The 15,977-nt window shown below is 26.0% G+C and overlaps 1 protein-coding gene across 1 annotated transcript in view; it reads right to left on the bottom strand.

Annotated features, from left to right (window-relative positions):
• LOC136071956 (protein FAM13A-like) overlaps positions 1–15,977 on the bottom strand; it is a 182,882-nt gene that overhangs the window by 105,165 nt on the left and 61,740 nt on the right. Inside the window, exons 14-16 of the mRNA XM_065797910.1 lie at positions 14,460–14,509; positions 14,331–14,373; positions 14,115–14,157 (exon numbers count right to left, since the gene is read on the bottom strand). Of these exons, the coding sequence (XP_065653982.1) occupies positions 14,115–14,157; positions 14,331–14,373; positions 14,460–14,509 (136 nt within the window). The remainder of the gene's footprint in view (positions 1–14,114; positions 14,158–14,330; positions 14,374–14,459; positions 14,510–15,977) is intronic.

Raw genomic sequence — 15,977 nt, 5'->3', positions numbered from 1 at the left:
TTGGTGTATGTGTTTTGAAGGAAAACATGCGCTATTTAGGCAGCAGCAATTTTTTATTTTTAAAAAAATTTACTAAAATCAATAGCATTCCATTACCAAAGATGGATCTGTATGCAAATGTTATCTATGCAATTGTTCTCAGGCTAAAGGATGATGATGTAGAATTTTGTCGAATTGACATTATTGTTGTTGTTGATCATAATAAATACTTTATTTGTGAAAAGTTAGAAACTCATTATTTTAATAACCATTTAAATACTTTTTGTGTTGGACTTTGTCATTTGCCAAGGTATTGCACACTCAATGCACATATTCTTGACTACCAGTGGCCTCAGTTTTTTCATAGACATAATAGACAGTTTTATGTTATGATTATGAATGCGGAGTAGTGTTGGATATCTTAGTGGGTTTTTTTTAATATGCTTATGCGTTTTTGTTGTGTTGTTGTTTGTTGTATTTCCGTGTGTTTGTATTTTTTGTAAACTGTTTTTTATTGGGCTAGTTCTGTGTGTTGTGTCCAGAAAATGAAGTTGATGGATTTGCTTTGCTGAATATGAAAAAAAAAACGATTTGATGCTAATGTTGACAAATGAGCTTGGACCAGCCCATAAAATATTAGTTTTAGTTGAGAAAGAAATACTATGTGCATTTTTTAAAAAACAGGCAAGTTGATTACTGTTGAATTTAAAAAAATGAATTTAAAAATGTTGCGTTCACTGTAATTTAATTAAATTTTTCACCCAGGCTGGGCCATCTGGTGCTAAATCAAATGTGGCAGACAATATTTTACTAACTAACCATACTACAGAAAGTATATGCATAGGAGGAAGAAGATATTACTAGTACACTAACATTTTCTGAGTGTGTTAAGCTAGCACTAGAAGACAATAACATTCAACCACATTACAAGCGAATGATTGAAGTAATTTGAATGATTGAAATGATTGAATGGCTGTATACCATATAAAAAGAAATGGAGATATAAAAGAGAAAGGAGGCTATTGCAATTTTGCAAAAGAACTGTATAGCATTTATCCTTGTATTGGCCTTCCAGGAGAACAGCCATGGGTAAACTGTTAAACATATACTTTTTAGCTTATGGTAATCATTGAGTATAAATTAGGCATTGAGTTTTGCACACAAATCCACATACGCACACACACACATGCACATATAAATGTATGCACATATATGTGCACACACAGGCACACATATATGTGCACATGCAAATGTAAGTACAAGTCTTGTTACAAGATTTTGCTGCGTAACAAAAACGCGTAACACATTTCAAAGTAACTCAATTCAGCAAATATATTTTGTATTATTAGAAGTTATATTGTGTCACTAGCGTATTTTCAAGTACCGCATTGTAATAAAGTTATTTTATTAACACGCTAAAAATCATACAGACAGTTTTTTCTCACTATAACAAAAGTTACAAATAAAATCTTAGTTTTTATTTGAAAAATCATTTTTATCATTTTTTTCAAATATGAACTAAATTTTATTTTGAAAAAAAATATTTTTCATAAAACGTAACATAATATTTGTTTATTTTCTTATAATTTAAAAGTTGGTTTTTGGTTATTCTATTAACCGACAAAAAAAATTTTATTTATTTTTCAAACTCTTTTTAATAGCGCTTTAATAAAGAGTTTTATCAGTTACCAATAACATATTCGTGATCATAGTTTATTTTCATAAATTAAACGAATGTCATTTAAACTTTATATTATTGAATTGACAATAAACTTAAAATAAAATATCTTATTAATAAAATATTTACATTAAAATGAATCATGCATTTTTTAAACTATTACGACAAAAAAATAACTTATATATTTAAAAGGAATTTATATATTTAATTCCTTAAGATAAAACTTAAAACACTTTATTTTCTTTAACTAATTTTTAACAACAACAAAAAAATTATTAAACAAACTGTTTCTTTAACAAAAAATCTATTAGTTTACAATTGCAGTTAAATGCTTTCACTTACAACTTTATTTCCTCTGAATAAACGTCACATAAATGATATTAAAAGATAATTTAAATATTCTAAAAGATAAAAGTTTTTGCGTAACCCAAAACTGCTGAAGGCAAATCGCCTTTACACAAGCAAAATGCGAGCTGCGTAACGCTTCTTATTAAGGCCTGTAAGTATATAAGTGCATACACATGCAAATACACATATAAATATGTCTGTGTGCAAAATGTCCGGAAAGATTCATTCTCTATTTTTTTTTTTTATTTTACTATATTATATAAAAACAAATATGTTAGACTTAACAGCATTAAAAATAAAGTTCATTAACTAAAAAAGAAAAAAAGTGCATCTTAATAAGTTTTTTTTGTTTTTTTTCAATAGTTTTTTATATAATTAACATTTTTGAGAATTTTATATGATTACACTTCATTTGAGACCCAACATTATACACTTTTAAAGAACTTTTTTTTGCTAATTTAAGGACTCTGTTATATGTTCAAAGGTGTTGGGGACCCCAAAAATATTTTTAATTCAAAAAATTTTAAGTGTTTTTTTATTGTATAGAACACATTGAGGTGGTGGCAGCATATATTTTTCGAAAATGTTGTTTTTTAGGACACCCTAATAATTTGTGATTATGTCTTTAGAAGATCATAATCCATGTAATATTTAAAATGCAAAACATATTTGTAAGTTTGCAAATGTAAATATAAAACTCATAGGTTTTTCTATTTGGGTTTGCTAGACATTAAATACATGAAATATTTATTAAACAAAATACCTTTTTATTGTTTACATATATAAACGTATTATTAATTATATTTAAAAATGATTCAAAAGGAAAAGGCAATTTCAAGAGTTCCAAAATGGTTGTCATTGAGATAAAATATCTTGATTCAATTAGAAGTTAATTTTTATTTAGTAGTTAGTTTTTTTTTATTTGCTAGTAAATCATAAATTAATCAAGTAAATATATGACTTAGCTAGTTCATTCTTCAATAGATAAACAGGATACATCTAACGGCTAAACACTTTTAGCATCTAAATGTGTTTAAAAATTCAATGCAAAAAACATGTTTAGAAAAGTGTTTAGATTTTAAGCACATATAACCCTAACCTAAACACATCTAGTTTTTAGAGTGTGCGTGTGTGTGTATATATATATATATATATATATATATATATATATATATATATATATATATATATATATATATATATATATATATATATATGTCTATATATATATATGTATATGTATGTATATATATATATATATAGATATATATATATATATATATATATATATATATATATATATATATATATATATATATATATATATATATATATATATATATATATATATATATATATGTCTATATATATATATGTATATGTATGTGTATATATATATATATATATATATATATATATATATATATATATATATATATATATATATATATATATATATATATATATATATATATATATATATATATATATATATATATATATATATATATAGTATAGAATAAAACTTGATGGAATAAAATAAATTATAGAAAAAAAAGTGTTATGAAAAAATATTTTTAAAAAGAACAAATTAGAACATGAAGATTATTTTCAAATTACTAATTAAAATAAATAATGTTATTTTATTGCGAAAAAAAGGTATTTAACTTACAGAACTTTATAAAACTACAGGGCTTTATAAGATTACAGAGCTTTAAAAGTTAGTAAAATCATTAACAATAGGAATACTCTAGTAATTTTCTTAAAATGAAACAAAAAGATTTGAAGAACTTGAGTTATAATTTAGAATCTGTATTCCCTTCCCAAACAAGTAGACAACTCCGAAAAAAAATGATTACATTACAATACTTATTCTTGGACTCTTGGATATAACTTTTTTTGTGTTGTTAAAAAAAGATTTTGACCATAGATCAATTTATTTCTTTTAAAACTAATTTTTTATTCATAGCACAGTGACCCAGATTAAGTTTTTTAAGCTTAAGCGCAAATTTGCTAAATGCGCACAGATGCTTAACAAAGCGCGAGTCTTTAACGCAATCTATAATACAAAAATAAACAAGTCCGAATATTAAAATCTTTTTACAATTTAAATTACTAATAAGTTCACTACTTCTGGAGGCAAAGTTCTTCCTTGATAACTCCTGTGTTTTACAAATGAAATGCTTGAGATTTTTGGATCCGATCTAATCAAAAGGTAGTGCATCTGATCTTTCATTGTGTTATTTCTTGATATTTTTGTCGTGTGATGCAACCTTACATTTCAGATTTGCTTGTTTAGACTTTCCTGAGCTTCCTCAGAGTATTGGGCAATTGGCAAATCAAACTGCTTTGAAATGGAGCAACCATGTATCAGAATTTTGTGAATACTGGGTGGCATTATATACCAACCATATTTATTAACTATAATTTTAGCTGTATCAGTACAATAAACTTCAAATTCATTACTATCGATATGGTACCCAGAGGATATTGTAATAAGGATAATGTGCATTCTCTTTATAACTTCCATATCAACCCCTGTTATTTCAGAGAAAATCGCAGAGTTCTCAAATGCTTCTTGAAGTATTTCCATCATTGCTATTACCAAAGCCTACTTTGGGCTGGTCAACAATGAGACTCAACTTTTCTCTGAACTTTGATTTAATAAAATTCTTCTTTAAATTTACAGTTAGCTTCTCTTTTTCAGTTCTGGCTTGAAACTTCTGGATTTCCATTTCATAACCTAAATGTAAGATGAAATTCAAAAGATCTTATCCAACAGTGCAAATTTGAAATACCTAGTTTAAGGGCTTTCTCATTAACAGGCTTTTTTTTAACTAAGTCTATATCATTCATCTTTTTGGGCTTACAACCACACACATTACAAGACTGAGTTGACTTTGTGTCAGTCAATGAATTTATTACTTTTCCATCAAACATGGTCATATCAATTTTAAAAGTAACCTTAATAGTTATTACTGCACCAGTAATATTCAAATCTGTTGAGAGGGGTTTTAACTTATTCATTTGAGTTTGAAGATCAGCTTCTTCTTCTTTGCACAACTCTGATGTCTCTTTTTTATATTGCAGGTGAAAAGGTCTACAAAAAATGGCAGCTAGAACTTTTAGAATTTTTCCAAAAGTCAATGTTTTCAACTTTAAACAGAAGAGGTACAATAGCTGTGCTAAACAGGCTATCTTCTTGCTTTGATTCTTCAGTAAAATTAAGGCTATCAAATTTTTGCTTGTAAATACTTTGACTTGAAGCTCCATCAAACCCAATTTTCACATACAAAATTCCATTCATCTCAACTTTACAACTTTCCTTTAAATCAATCATATCTATAATCCTAGTAACTGTATGATTTAGCATACTTTGTAATGAGCATTTTTCTGACATTTCATTAAATTGAATACCTTCAGGATAACATTTCAGCTTTTCTTCCCCAAGCTTATTAAGACTAGGATATATTTTTATAGGATATACTTTTTGTGAGAAAGAGCTGAATTTCTCAACATTTGGTATTGTGAATCACTTAAGTCAGTTTGCGTTTCAGAGCAAGAGCCTCCTCTAGTTTCATAGTTGTTGGAGTCAAGGAATCAATACTTCTTCTCATCTGAGCTACATCAACACATTTAGAAGTTCTTTTCAAAATATAAGCTGAATCGTTTTCTTCTGCTGATTTAGCACTCTTTGATGCAGCAAGAGATAGAGCTACATGGTGTTCATTAGCTAAATCTGCAATATTTGCTCTTTTACTTCTTTCACAAAGATCTCCCCATTCCTTAATTGGTCTTCCAGGTCTAGGATGAAAAGACACACTATAATTAATGAGATTTTTTCCGAGCCAATTATTTTCGTACTTTAAAAACTTTTCATAATTTCTAAAATATTTTTTACGCTTATTTTTCACTTTCAAAATAAAAATCTGTACAATTCTATTTAGTTCACCAAGTTTATCTTTAGGAATTATTTCGGATTTTTTGATAAATTCAATAAGTATTTCAAGTGCTTCGTTATTTGTTTCAGATTTGCAAATTTTTAAAAATAAATCCAACCTTTTCATTCCACTTTTAAAGCTTAATTTTTTTTTTCCAAATAATATTATGATTAGACTTCTTTTATTTTCAAAATAAAAGGTAAATACTAGATTGTATATTATAACACAAGCGTCCAAATACTATTTTTAAATTGGAAAGGGAAGTGCGGTGTTGCATTTGACAAAACTATGCATGAATCAATTTAAAATATCTCCTTAAGGAGCAGGAGGTTGCAGCAAATATTGCAGAGTTTACTTGGCTATAGTTTAGTGGTTTTATTTCATTAAAATTGAACATGGAACAACGTGGAACTTTTTTTTGGCTGGCACTTATGTTTAAACTTGTGTACTAAAATTTTAATTTTTAAAAGAAAAATTAAAAAAAACTTGTTTTTTAAATCTAAAAAAAAAAAAGTAAATAAATTTTAAATATCTAAGCACTCATTACTTTAACAAAAATAATAATAAAGTTTTGTATGGAGGTGGAAAATAAGGTTGCTTACAAGATAACCATACCTTAAATTTTCATAATTTTATGGTGATAAATTTAACTTTTTACACATATATCCCTTTAAAATTACATAATAATAATATCTGTAAAATTATTTAAAGTTGATTTTAGGCCAAAAAGTAGTTTACTTTAACATTTGAAGTCTAAAAATTGTAAAACTTCCACTTTTTTTTTCGGACTTTTTGCCATTTTTAGGTTAATCTGGTTCACTGTGCATAGGAGATAATAGTAAATAATATAAAATTGGATTGGAAAATCTTAATAAGTCAGGTTTAAAATAGTGCAACAACAATAAAAAGATCAAATATATTTGAAGTTCTCTCTCTCTCTCTCTCTCTCTCTCTCTCTCTCTCTCTCTCTCTCTCTCTCTCTCTCTCTCTCTCTCTCTCTCTCTCTCTCTCTCTCTCTCTCTCTCTCTCTCTCTCTCTATATATATATATATATATATATATATATATATATATATATATAAGTTTGATAATATCCATGTAATTTAATGTTGAATTTATTTTTTAAATATCAAAACAAATTTTATAAAATAATAAAAAATTGAATACTTAATATGAATGATAAAAGAAATTGTGTTGTGAAGTGCTACTGAAAAATGAAGTGCTACTGAAAGTGTTATTTTTAATATAGTTTTATTTGCCTCTATTAAGATGGACTGATTTTTGATGATTGTATAATAATAGAAAGAAAAAAATTTGCCAACACACAATTGATTATTTTAAATTTGTTTAAAAATTAATTGCAATGACCTTTACATTGACGGTAAAAAGCTACAAAAAAAATATATGAAAAGATTGAATTTGAAATTAAAAAAATTAGAAGAGAAAACATTCTTATCTATGAGATTTATTATTTAAAATATTAAATTATTATTTATCTTAATAATTTTATATCTCTAATCAGAGATATAAAACTATTACTTAAAATTTTTGTACATTACATACAAAAATTTTAAATAATAATTCTATACCTCTGATTTTAATGAGCAAAGATATACAATAGTTTTTTATTTTGTTCTAAAATGATAAAAAAGTATTGACTTCAATAATTTATGAAAAAGAGGTTTTTTTATCCACCGGCAAAATAAAAGTAACCTAAATAAGTGAAAAAATATTAGATATAGTTTATGTTTCGCAAAAATATTAGATATAGTTTATGTTTCGCCAAAAAATATTAGATATAGTTTATGTTTCGCCAAAAAATATTAGATATAGTTTATGTTTCGCCAAAAAATATTAGATATAGTTTATGTTTCGCCAAAAAATATTAGATATAGTTTATGTTTCGCCAAAAAATATTAGATATAGTTTATGTTTCGCCAAAAAATATTAGATATAGTTTATGTTTCGCCAAAAAATATTAGATATAGTTTATGTTTCGCCAAAAAATATTAGATAAAGTTTATGTTTGGCAAAAAAATATTAGATATAGTTTATGTTTCGCCAAAAAATATTAGATATAGTTTATGTTTCGCCAAAAAATATTAGATATAGTTTATGTTTCGCCAAAAAATATTAGATATAGTTTATGTTTCGCCAAAAAATATTAGATATAGTTTATGTTTCGCCAAAAAATATTAGATATAGTTTATGTTTCGCCAAAAAATATTAGATATAGTTTATGTTTATATATATATATATATATATATATATATATATATATATATATATATATATATATATATATATATATATATATATATATATATATATATATATATATATATATATATATATATATATATATATATATATATGTCAGACCGAAAAAAACACAACTAATCTTTACAAAGAATTTGTGTTAATAAGATAACATCAATGCATTTAGTATTAGTTAATAAACTAATATTAAATATATTGAGATATAGGGGTATAGAATTGCAAACTTACTTCAAAATCCATAAATATGAAGCAAAAATAGTAACCATCAAAACAAATGCATTTTGCATTTGTTTTGATGGTTACTATTTTTGATGCACGAAATTTACAAAAATAAAGTTGTTGAAACAATTAAAATTATGTTAATGGTGATCATAATGCAAATCAAACTGCAGCATGACAAAGAGATCAATGATCTTAGAGACCAAATCAATGGAGTAACCATTAAACCAACAACAACAGCAAATCATTTTTATATTGATATAGCAAAGTAAAACACTTACAACTGAAATAAAAATTAGAAAAGAGAGAGTCGAATATAGTAGTTGTAGGGCTTAAAGAATATAAAAATAGAAGTGATGAAGATCTTGTAAAAATGTTTTTTGAAGTAATCACAACAAACCATGAGGAAATTGTTCGCATTTGCCATTACAAAAAAAAAGAAACTATCGGCCAAGCAATAACCAGAACATGAACCAGGATAACAAGGATCCAATTGGTGTAATACAAGTTGAGTTCAAGTTGCAGACAACAACCAGCCTGGAAACAATTGTGGGTAAAATTAAACTTGTTTGGGTACATGTTCTGATTTCATATTTTGTAATAGTTAAAAAAATTATTGAAGACTATTTGATTTTTATCATTATTACTACTGCTACTTCTTAACTAAATAGGCTAAAAAGATGTTACACATTGAGTAGTTGAAGTTAAGAAGGGCAAACAACAACATGTAATAAAATTATTTTTTATGTTTATACATAAGCAAAAAGATCTGACAACCCAATATTTACATCAAAAACCTGTTTTTGTGCTGTAGTGAATACATTTATTATTAAAAATGTTTTCATTCAAAAAAAACAAAAAAAACATGCATGAACATAAAAAAATAAAAAATGCATGAACATAAAAAATAAAAAAGTTACAGCATAAAACATGCTTTATACTACCACTTCTTTATTCTTTGGGCTCCAAAAGAATAAAATCTTATGTGCACAAATTGGTTGAGTACTACCAGCCATTTTTAGTATTTTCAGGGTAATGTTTGTCACATAAAAATTAAAATGTCTCAATAATGAAATTTTTATATAGAAAGTAAATTAATCCATTTCTTCACCTCAACTTCATCTTAAGGTAACATTTAAGTTAATGTGTAACACTTAAATTCATTATAACTCCATTTTGCAATTCACAACTCATTTGTTCAGCATAATTAAAGCAAAAAATTTTTAAAAAATACAACTTTTTTTTGTTTTCGTTTTTTATTCTGATTCACTCCCAGCAAGACTGTAAGCAACCACTATTAAGTTGGGAGTTACTAGAAAAAAAGTATAGAGTTCTAGAGCAAAGAAATGGTTGATAGAAGACTTAAAAAGTTGAAGGTTGTATGAGTCAGAAAAATATGAAGATGGGAGAAAGTTCCAAAGGATTGAAGTGGGGGGAGGGGAGGGGGAAAAAAGCTAGACAAATAAAAGCTTTTGGAGCATGAAGGGACAGTAAAAGAATGAGACTTTGCGTGTCTAATGAGTTAAGCAAAAATGAATTTTGGTTGATGTAACTAGGGACAAAAGCTCCTTTGAGCAGTGGCCATAATAGTAATTGTAGAAAAGAGAAAGAGATGCAACTTTATGACGATGGGAAAGAGGATCAAGCTTGGCAGATAGACCAGGTCCAACTACGTTTACAATGCATTTTTGGACCTTGTCTAGAAGAGAAAGAGCATCATTAGAAGAACCAGCCCAAAAATAACAACAGTATTCCATACAGGGACGAATAAGAGATTTGTAGAAGTAGAGAATGGATACAAATGATAATCGAAGACGTAAAGAATAGGACTCAGTGAGAGGGTTGCCACTTATTATTATAGGAATATCGACAGTACTACGATAGTTTGCAGTAAACTTAGTTTAGTTGGAGTTAAAATTTACAAGCCACTGTGAACCCCAACCAGTTACAGAAGTGAGATCAGATTTAAGATGGGCAGTGTACTCTAAGCAATCAAAAAGAGAAGACTTTTTGTCAAGACAGGAGTATAAAGTTGAGTCATCAGCAAAAAGAGCTACTTTAGATGTAATGTTGTCAGGATGATCATTAATGCAGATAAGAAACAATATAGGACCAAGGATAGAACCTTGAGGTGCCCTCGAAGTTACTGGAAATAAAGAAGAATGTTGGCCTTCAGAGATTAATAAAGCAGTTAGAAAGAAATGATTTGGTTATCTCAAAAACTTTCCCAAATACACCATATAAAACAAGCTTATGGAGAAAACCAGCATACCAAACTTTGCCAAAAACCTTAGATATGTCAAGAGCAATAGCCCTAGCCTCTCCGCCTCCATCTAATGCACAATAAAATCTGTCAGTCACAGCAGTTAGCAAGTCAGCCATAGATTAAGAGGATCGAAAACGGCATTGATTTTCTGACAGCAAGTTAACTATATAGCAAGTAAAAAACTATATAAATAACACTCCAATGTTGATGGAAACAATGACTTTCACTAGAAAAGTGAGAAATTGGGAATTAAACACATTTTCAATTAGTAGTCTATAATGTTTCATCATACACACCAACGACAGAAAGTATGTTTGAATAACTTTGCTTGAGTTTTATTATTTTGGTATTTTATTATTTTGAATAACTTTGCTTGAGTTTTATTATTTTGGTATGAATATTATTATGTTTGATTATTATTTTGGTTTGAATATTATTTATTTGGTTTCATCAATCAATAGTTATTAATAAAAAGGTAATTAATTGAGATAAAATAAAAACATTAAAGTGTTTATTATTTTATTAAACAATTTAATAAAAACAATAATTAAATAAAAACATTTAAGTGTTTATTATTTTATTAAACAATTTAATAAAAACAATAATTAAATAAAAACATTAAAGTGTTTATTATTTTATTAAATAATTAAATAAAAACAATAATTAAATAAAAACATTAAAGTGTTTATTATTTTATTATATAATTAAATAAAAACAATAATTAAATAAAAACATTTAAGTGTTTATTATTTTATTAAACAATTAAATAAAAACAATAATTAAATAAAAACATTAAAGTGTTTTTATTTTATTAAACAATTAAATAAAAACAATTATTAAATAGAAACATTAAAGGGTTTTTATTTTATTTACCCAAAACCATAAAGATAATATCTCCAATACATGATGGATTTAACATAGAATCTTGGAATAAACTCTCCAATAATGTAATCAACTTAAAGTCTTGGAATCAACTCTTTAATGGTAGAATAAACTTAGATGATGAACTCGGAGAAAATTTGAGAAAAAAAAAACTGGAAAAAAATTACAAAAGCGTCAAAGGAAAGAGAAAAAGGAATTACAATAAACAATTAATATATTGGTATTGATATTAAAAAAAGTTACAATAAAAAGTTTAATACAAGCTCATTAAGTTCAAATTCTTTAAAACACACAGTATACAGTATGAGCTCCTTCTTATAGAGCTAATAAGTGGATCTGAACTGCACAACAAGTTTGCGTAACATCCTCAATAGTGACTTTTCTAGAATATTTTCTTGTATAGTGTTCTCAATAAATTTTAACACCTTTATTTAGACATTACTGAGCTTCTTCAGAAAAAGACCTACTACTGTAGATACGGTACTGGTTTATCTCTTACAAATTAAGAACTATGAATTAGAATTTTATGTACAATTTGAGGCATTGGAAACCATGGGTGCAGAGAAATGTAGAGCTCTGCTGTTTCTTTGATATATTCTTCAAGCTCATCGGTGTTAATTTGATTTTTGCACAATAAAACACAAAGAATTACATAGAAACGTTTCATGAGATTTTTATCTAAGTAATTCAATTCTATAACTTATATGATAGCAGCATTCAAACCACCTAATACATGCATGTAATGTGCTCAATCCAAGCTCAGTGGATACTGTATTAGAGATTTTTGAAAAAGCAACATTTAGATTGTTCATATTTGAAGGGATCAGTCCATAAATACTTCATACTTGATAAGAATTACTTAAAGACAAAGCTATAGTAGCCACTTTTCCATGAATCATTGTGCATTCTAACTTATGTTTGATAATAAAGGAATTAAGAATCGTTTGTTTTAAATTACTGTTGTTGAAGAAAATATATTCTTGTGTAATAATCTCAGCACTTTCATTTACATATCGAAATCGTACTGGATGGCAGTAAAGCATATAGGATGGCTTTAAAGGCCTCAGCAGGAGTAAATTAGTGCAAGAGAAAGGCTCTCCTAAAACAAACATGGTGAGCCATGCTCCTCTGAAAAATGGCTTATGGATTACAAAATTTGATTTTATACTAGTTACAAGCATATGTTTGTAATGTTAATGTTACAAGAATATATACGTAACAAGCGTCATTTATTGTGCCGTGAAAAAAATTCTTTAGATGAGTATAGTCTTTGGGTTTTCACACTAGCTATTTATTTATTAACAACATTACTTATTTGATAAAAAATTTGACAAACAGCTATAAAGGTTTTTTATTGCTTGTAAAAAATGTTCTATATTTTCTTATTATAATAAAAGGCAGCCATTTTATAATAGAAGGCAGGGGTTTTAAGAATTATTACAACAATCAAAAATTCCACGATAAAAGTGAACAATATATTAAAATAATTAATATATAAAATATATATTTCATTACATAAAATAAAAACTATTTTGCAATAATTTGTAGTGTAATAATTTTATTTTTTATCAATTAAATAATTTTATATTTTATCAATATAAATTAGAGCGTAAAAAATTTATATTTATCAGTTAGTCCAATTTAATCAAAAACATTTGCATTTAAATTGGCACAATTTTTAAACTTTGTTTTGTTTTGCAACAACTGTACCTTTTTAAAGCTGCTGTTATCATTATTTAAAAATTAATTGCATAAAAAACTGCATTGCAGTTTATTATGCAATTAATTTTTTTTTTAAATAAAAATGACTTTGTGTTTTTCATTTTAGTCACAATGATAATTATACTTTTGAGAGAAAAAAATATATTTTTGCAAGAGCCATAAATTGCTCCTGTGAACCGTTTTAGGTGAGTGTTGACAGATTTATTGAGTATTTTTAACAACTTGCATGTAGTATGGTCAATTGGGCTCTGTAAATCAACTGAGGCTGAATAATCAGTAGTTTGTATTCCACAATGAAGTATGCATAAATTTTTTTCCTTACTTCATTATAAGTTGGATACTAAGTAATATACAATATAAAAAAGTTTCTTTGCTTTATTCCATTTTTTGTTAAATTATTTAGAAAACAATTTCAAGTCTATGTTGTAGATTGGCATCATGGTCAGTAACTGATTTAATTAAGTTGTTTTCCAAAGCATGAAACAATTTCTGAGTAATTTTTTCAGAAAATTATATATTTTGAGTATTTTCTTTTTTTTCTTTTAAAAAAAAATTTTTTTTTAAATGGACAAGCTTGAAATCTTTCCCAAAAATATTTCACTCTAATTTCATAACTTTATATCGTGCCCTAATAAAACCCAAAAAATATTTCACATTTTATAGCCTAATACCACACCCTAATAAAATCCAAAAAATATTTCACTCTAATTTTATAATCTTATACCACATCGTAATAAAAATCTAAAATAATTTTTAAAATCAAATTTGTAATTAAAATAAAAACTGAAATAACAAATACCTTCAAAGCTCAATTTGTAAATATCTAAGGATGGAGCAGATAGCTAAAAAAAAAAACAACCTGCATTCAAATGAAACTTATTATAAAGCATAACAATAGTTTGTATAAAATAAAACATTTTAACAGCTCTCATTTTTAAATTATGCAATCAAAAATTAGATATATATATTTTTTATATTAGAAAAAATGTGTATATAAATTTCAGAATGTACTTACATTTGGAGGTTGCAGTTGTTTTTTATGCCCCACTGAAGTACTTCTAAAATCATTTAAAAAGATTTTTCATTTCATTCTCTTTTTTTATTTAATGAAATTTTTTAATATGTATCAAATTAATTGTAATACCTTGACATTTTTCTACGGTTTTGTGGGGGAGGTGCCCTTGTTGTAGTAAGCTAAAAAAACACCAAATCAATAAATAAACTTTGTTGACTTGTATTTATTTGCATATAATTTTATTTTATTTTATCTTTTCTTATTTTATTATTTATAGTAATATATATAATAATGATTACAGAAAACACAACTGTTTTGCTAAACAATGATTACAGAAGGCACAACTGTTTTGCTAAATAATAATGATTACAGAAGACACAACTGTTTTGCTAAATAATAATGATTACAAAAGACACAACTATTTTTCTAAACAACAATGATTACGAAAGACACAACTGATTTGCTAGATTATGATTACAAAAGACACAACTGTTTTGCTAAATAATAATGATTACAAAAGACACAACTGTTTTGCTAGATAATAATGATTACAAAAGACACAACTGTTTTGCTAAATAATAATGATTACAAAAGACACAACTGTTTTTCTAAACAACAATCATTACAAAAGACACAACTGTTTTGCTAGATAATAATGATTACAAAAGACACAACTGTTTTGCTAAATAATAATGATAACAGCAGACACAAATGTTTTTCTAAACAACAATGATTAGGAAAGACACAAATAATAATGTTTTTTGCTAAATAATAATGATTATAGAAGATACACCTATTTTGCTAAAAGGCAAATCATAATTTAAACTGTTTTAAATCACAATTTAGAATGGTTATCTTATTAAATGGTATCAATAAATAAATAAATAGATTGAAACTAAAATTTGCATAAGGATTAAATCTTTAGCCATCAACTTTTTCTGACGAGTATAGATTGATATACCATTAGAGCAGTTCTATGCAGCAGACTTATGCAGGACTAAAGGGGCAGAGGAGAAATTACTAGTAAAATTATATTTGTTTTTATTTGGCAGATTTGATACTTGTATTTAGCAGTGTGTATGCTTAATACATGTTGTTTTGAGTTAGTAGGCTCATTATTGGCTGTTGTTAGTATGCATTATACCATATACTAGTATATGGTATGGTAGCCTCACTATACCATATATTAGTATATGGTATAGTAAGGCTTCTATAATATTTGACAATCTTTTGCTTAGTGAGTCAGAACATAGAGTAATAAACTGATTAAGTTTTTGTGAAAGTGATATTAAGTATGTTTGAATTTGAATGTCATTTTATTGTGATTTGAAACTACAACTTGATAACTTATAAATCATTGATCCAAAAGATTTTTAAAAAATTTTTGAAATTGTTGATTATTTATTGGTTAAGTTATCTTGTATATTAAATTTTAATACATTGTGGTTGTTAATACAACTTTTTTTTAAACATATTGTTTACATCACAGTTAATTTGATATGATAAGAAAGTTGTCACTAGTCAAATTTATCACAAGTGAATTAAACTTAAAAAGTGATAAAAATTGGCCACATGTGACCACATTGGTGGCTGTCAAGACAATTTTTTTTTTTTTTTTTTTGTAATTATTATTATGAATAGTATTTA

Source organism: Hydra vulgaris, chromosome 05, assembly GCF_038396675.1.
Source record: "Hydra vulgaris chromosome 05, alternate assembly HydraT2T_AEP".
NCBI classification, from domain to species: Eukaryota; Metazoa; Cnidaria; class Hydrozoa; order Anthoathecata; family Hydridae; genus Hydra; species Hydra vulgaris.
This window is presented reverse-complemented; position numbering and strand designations above follow the sequence as displayed.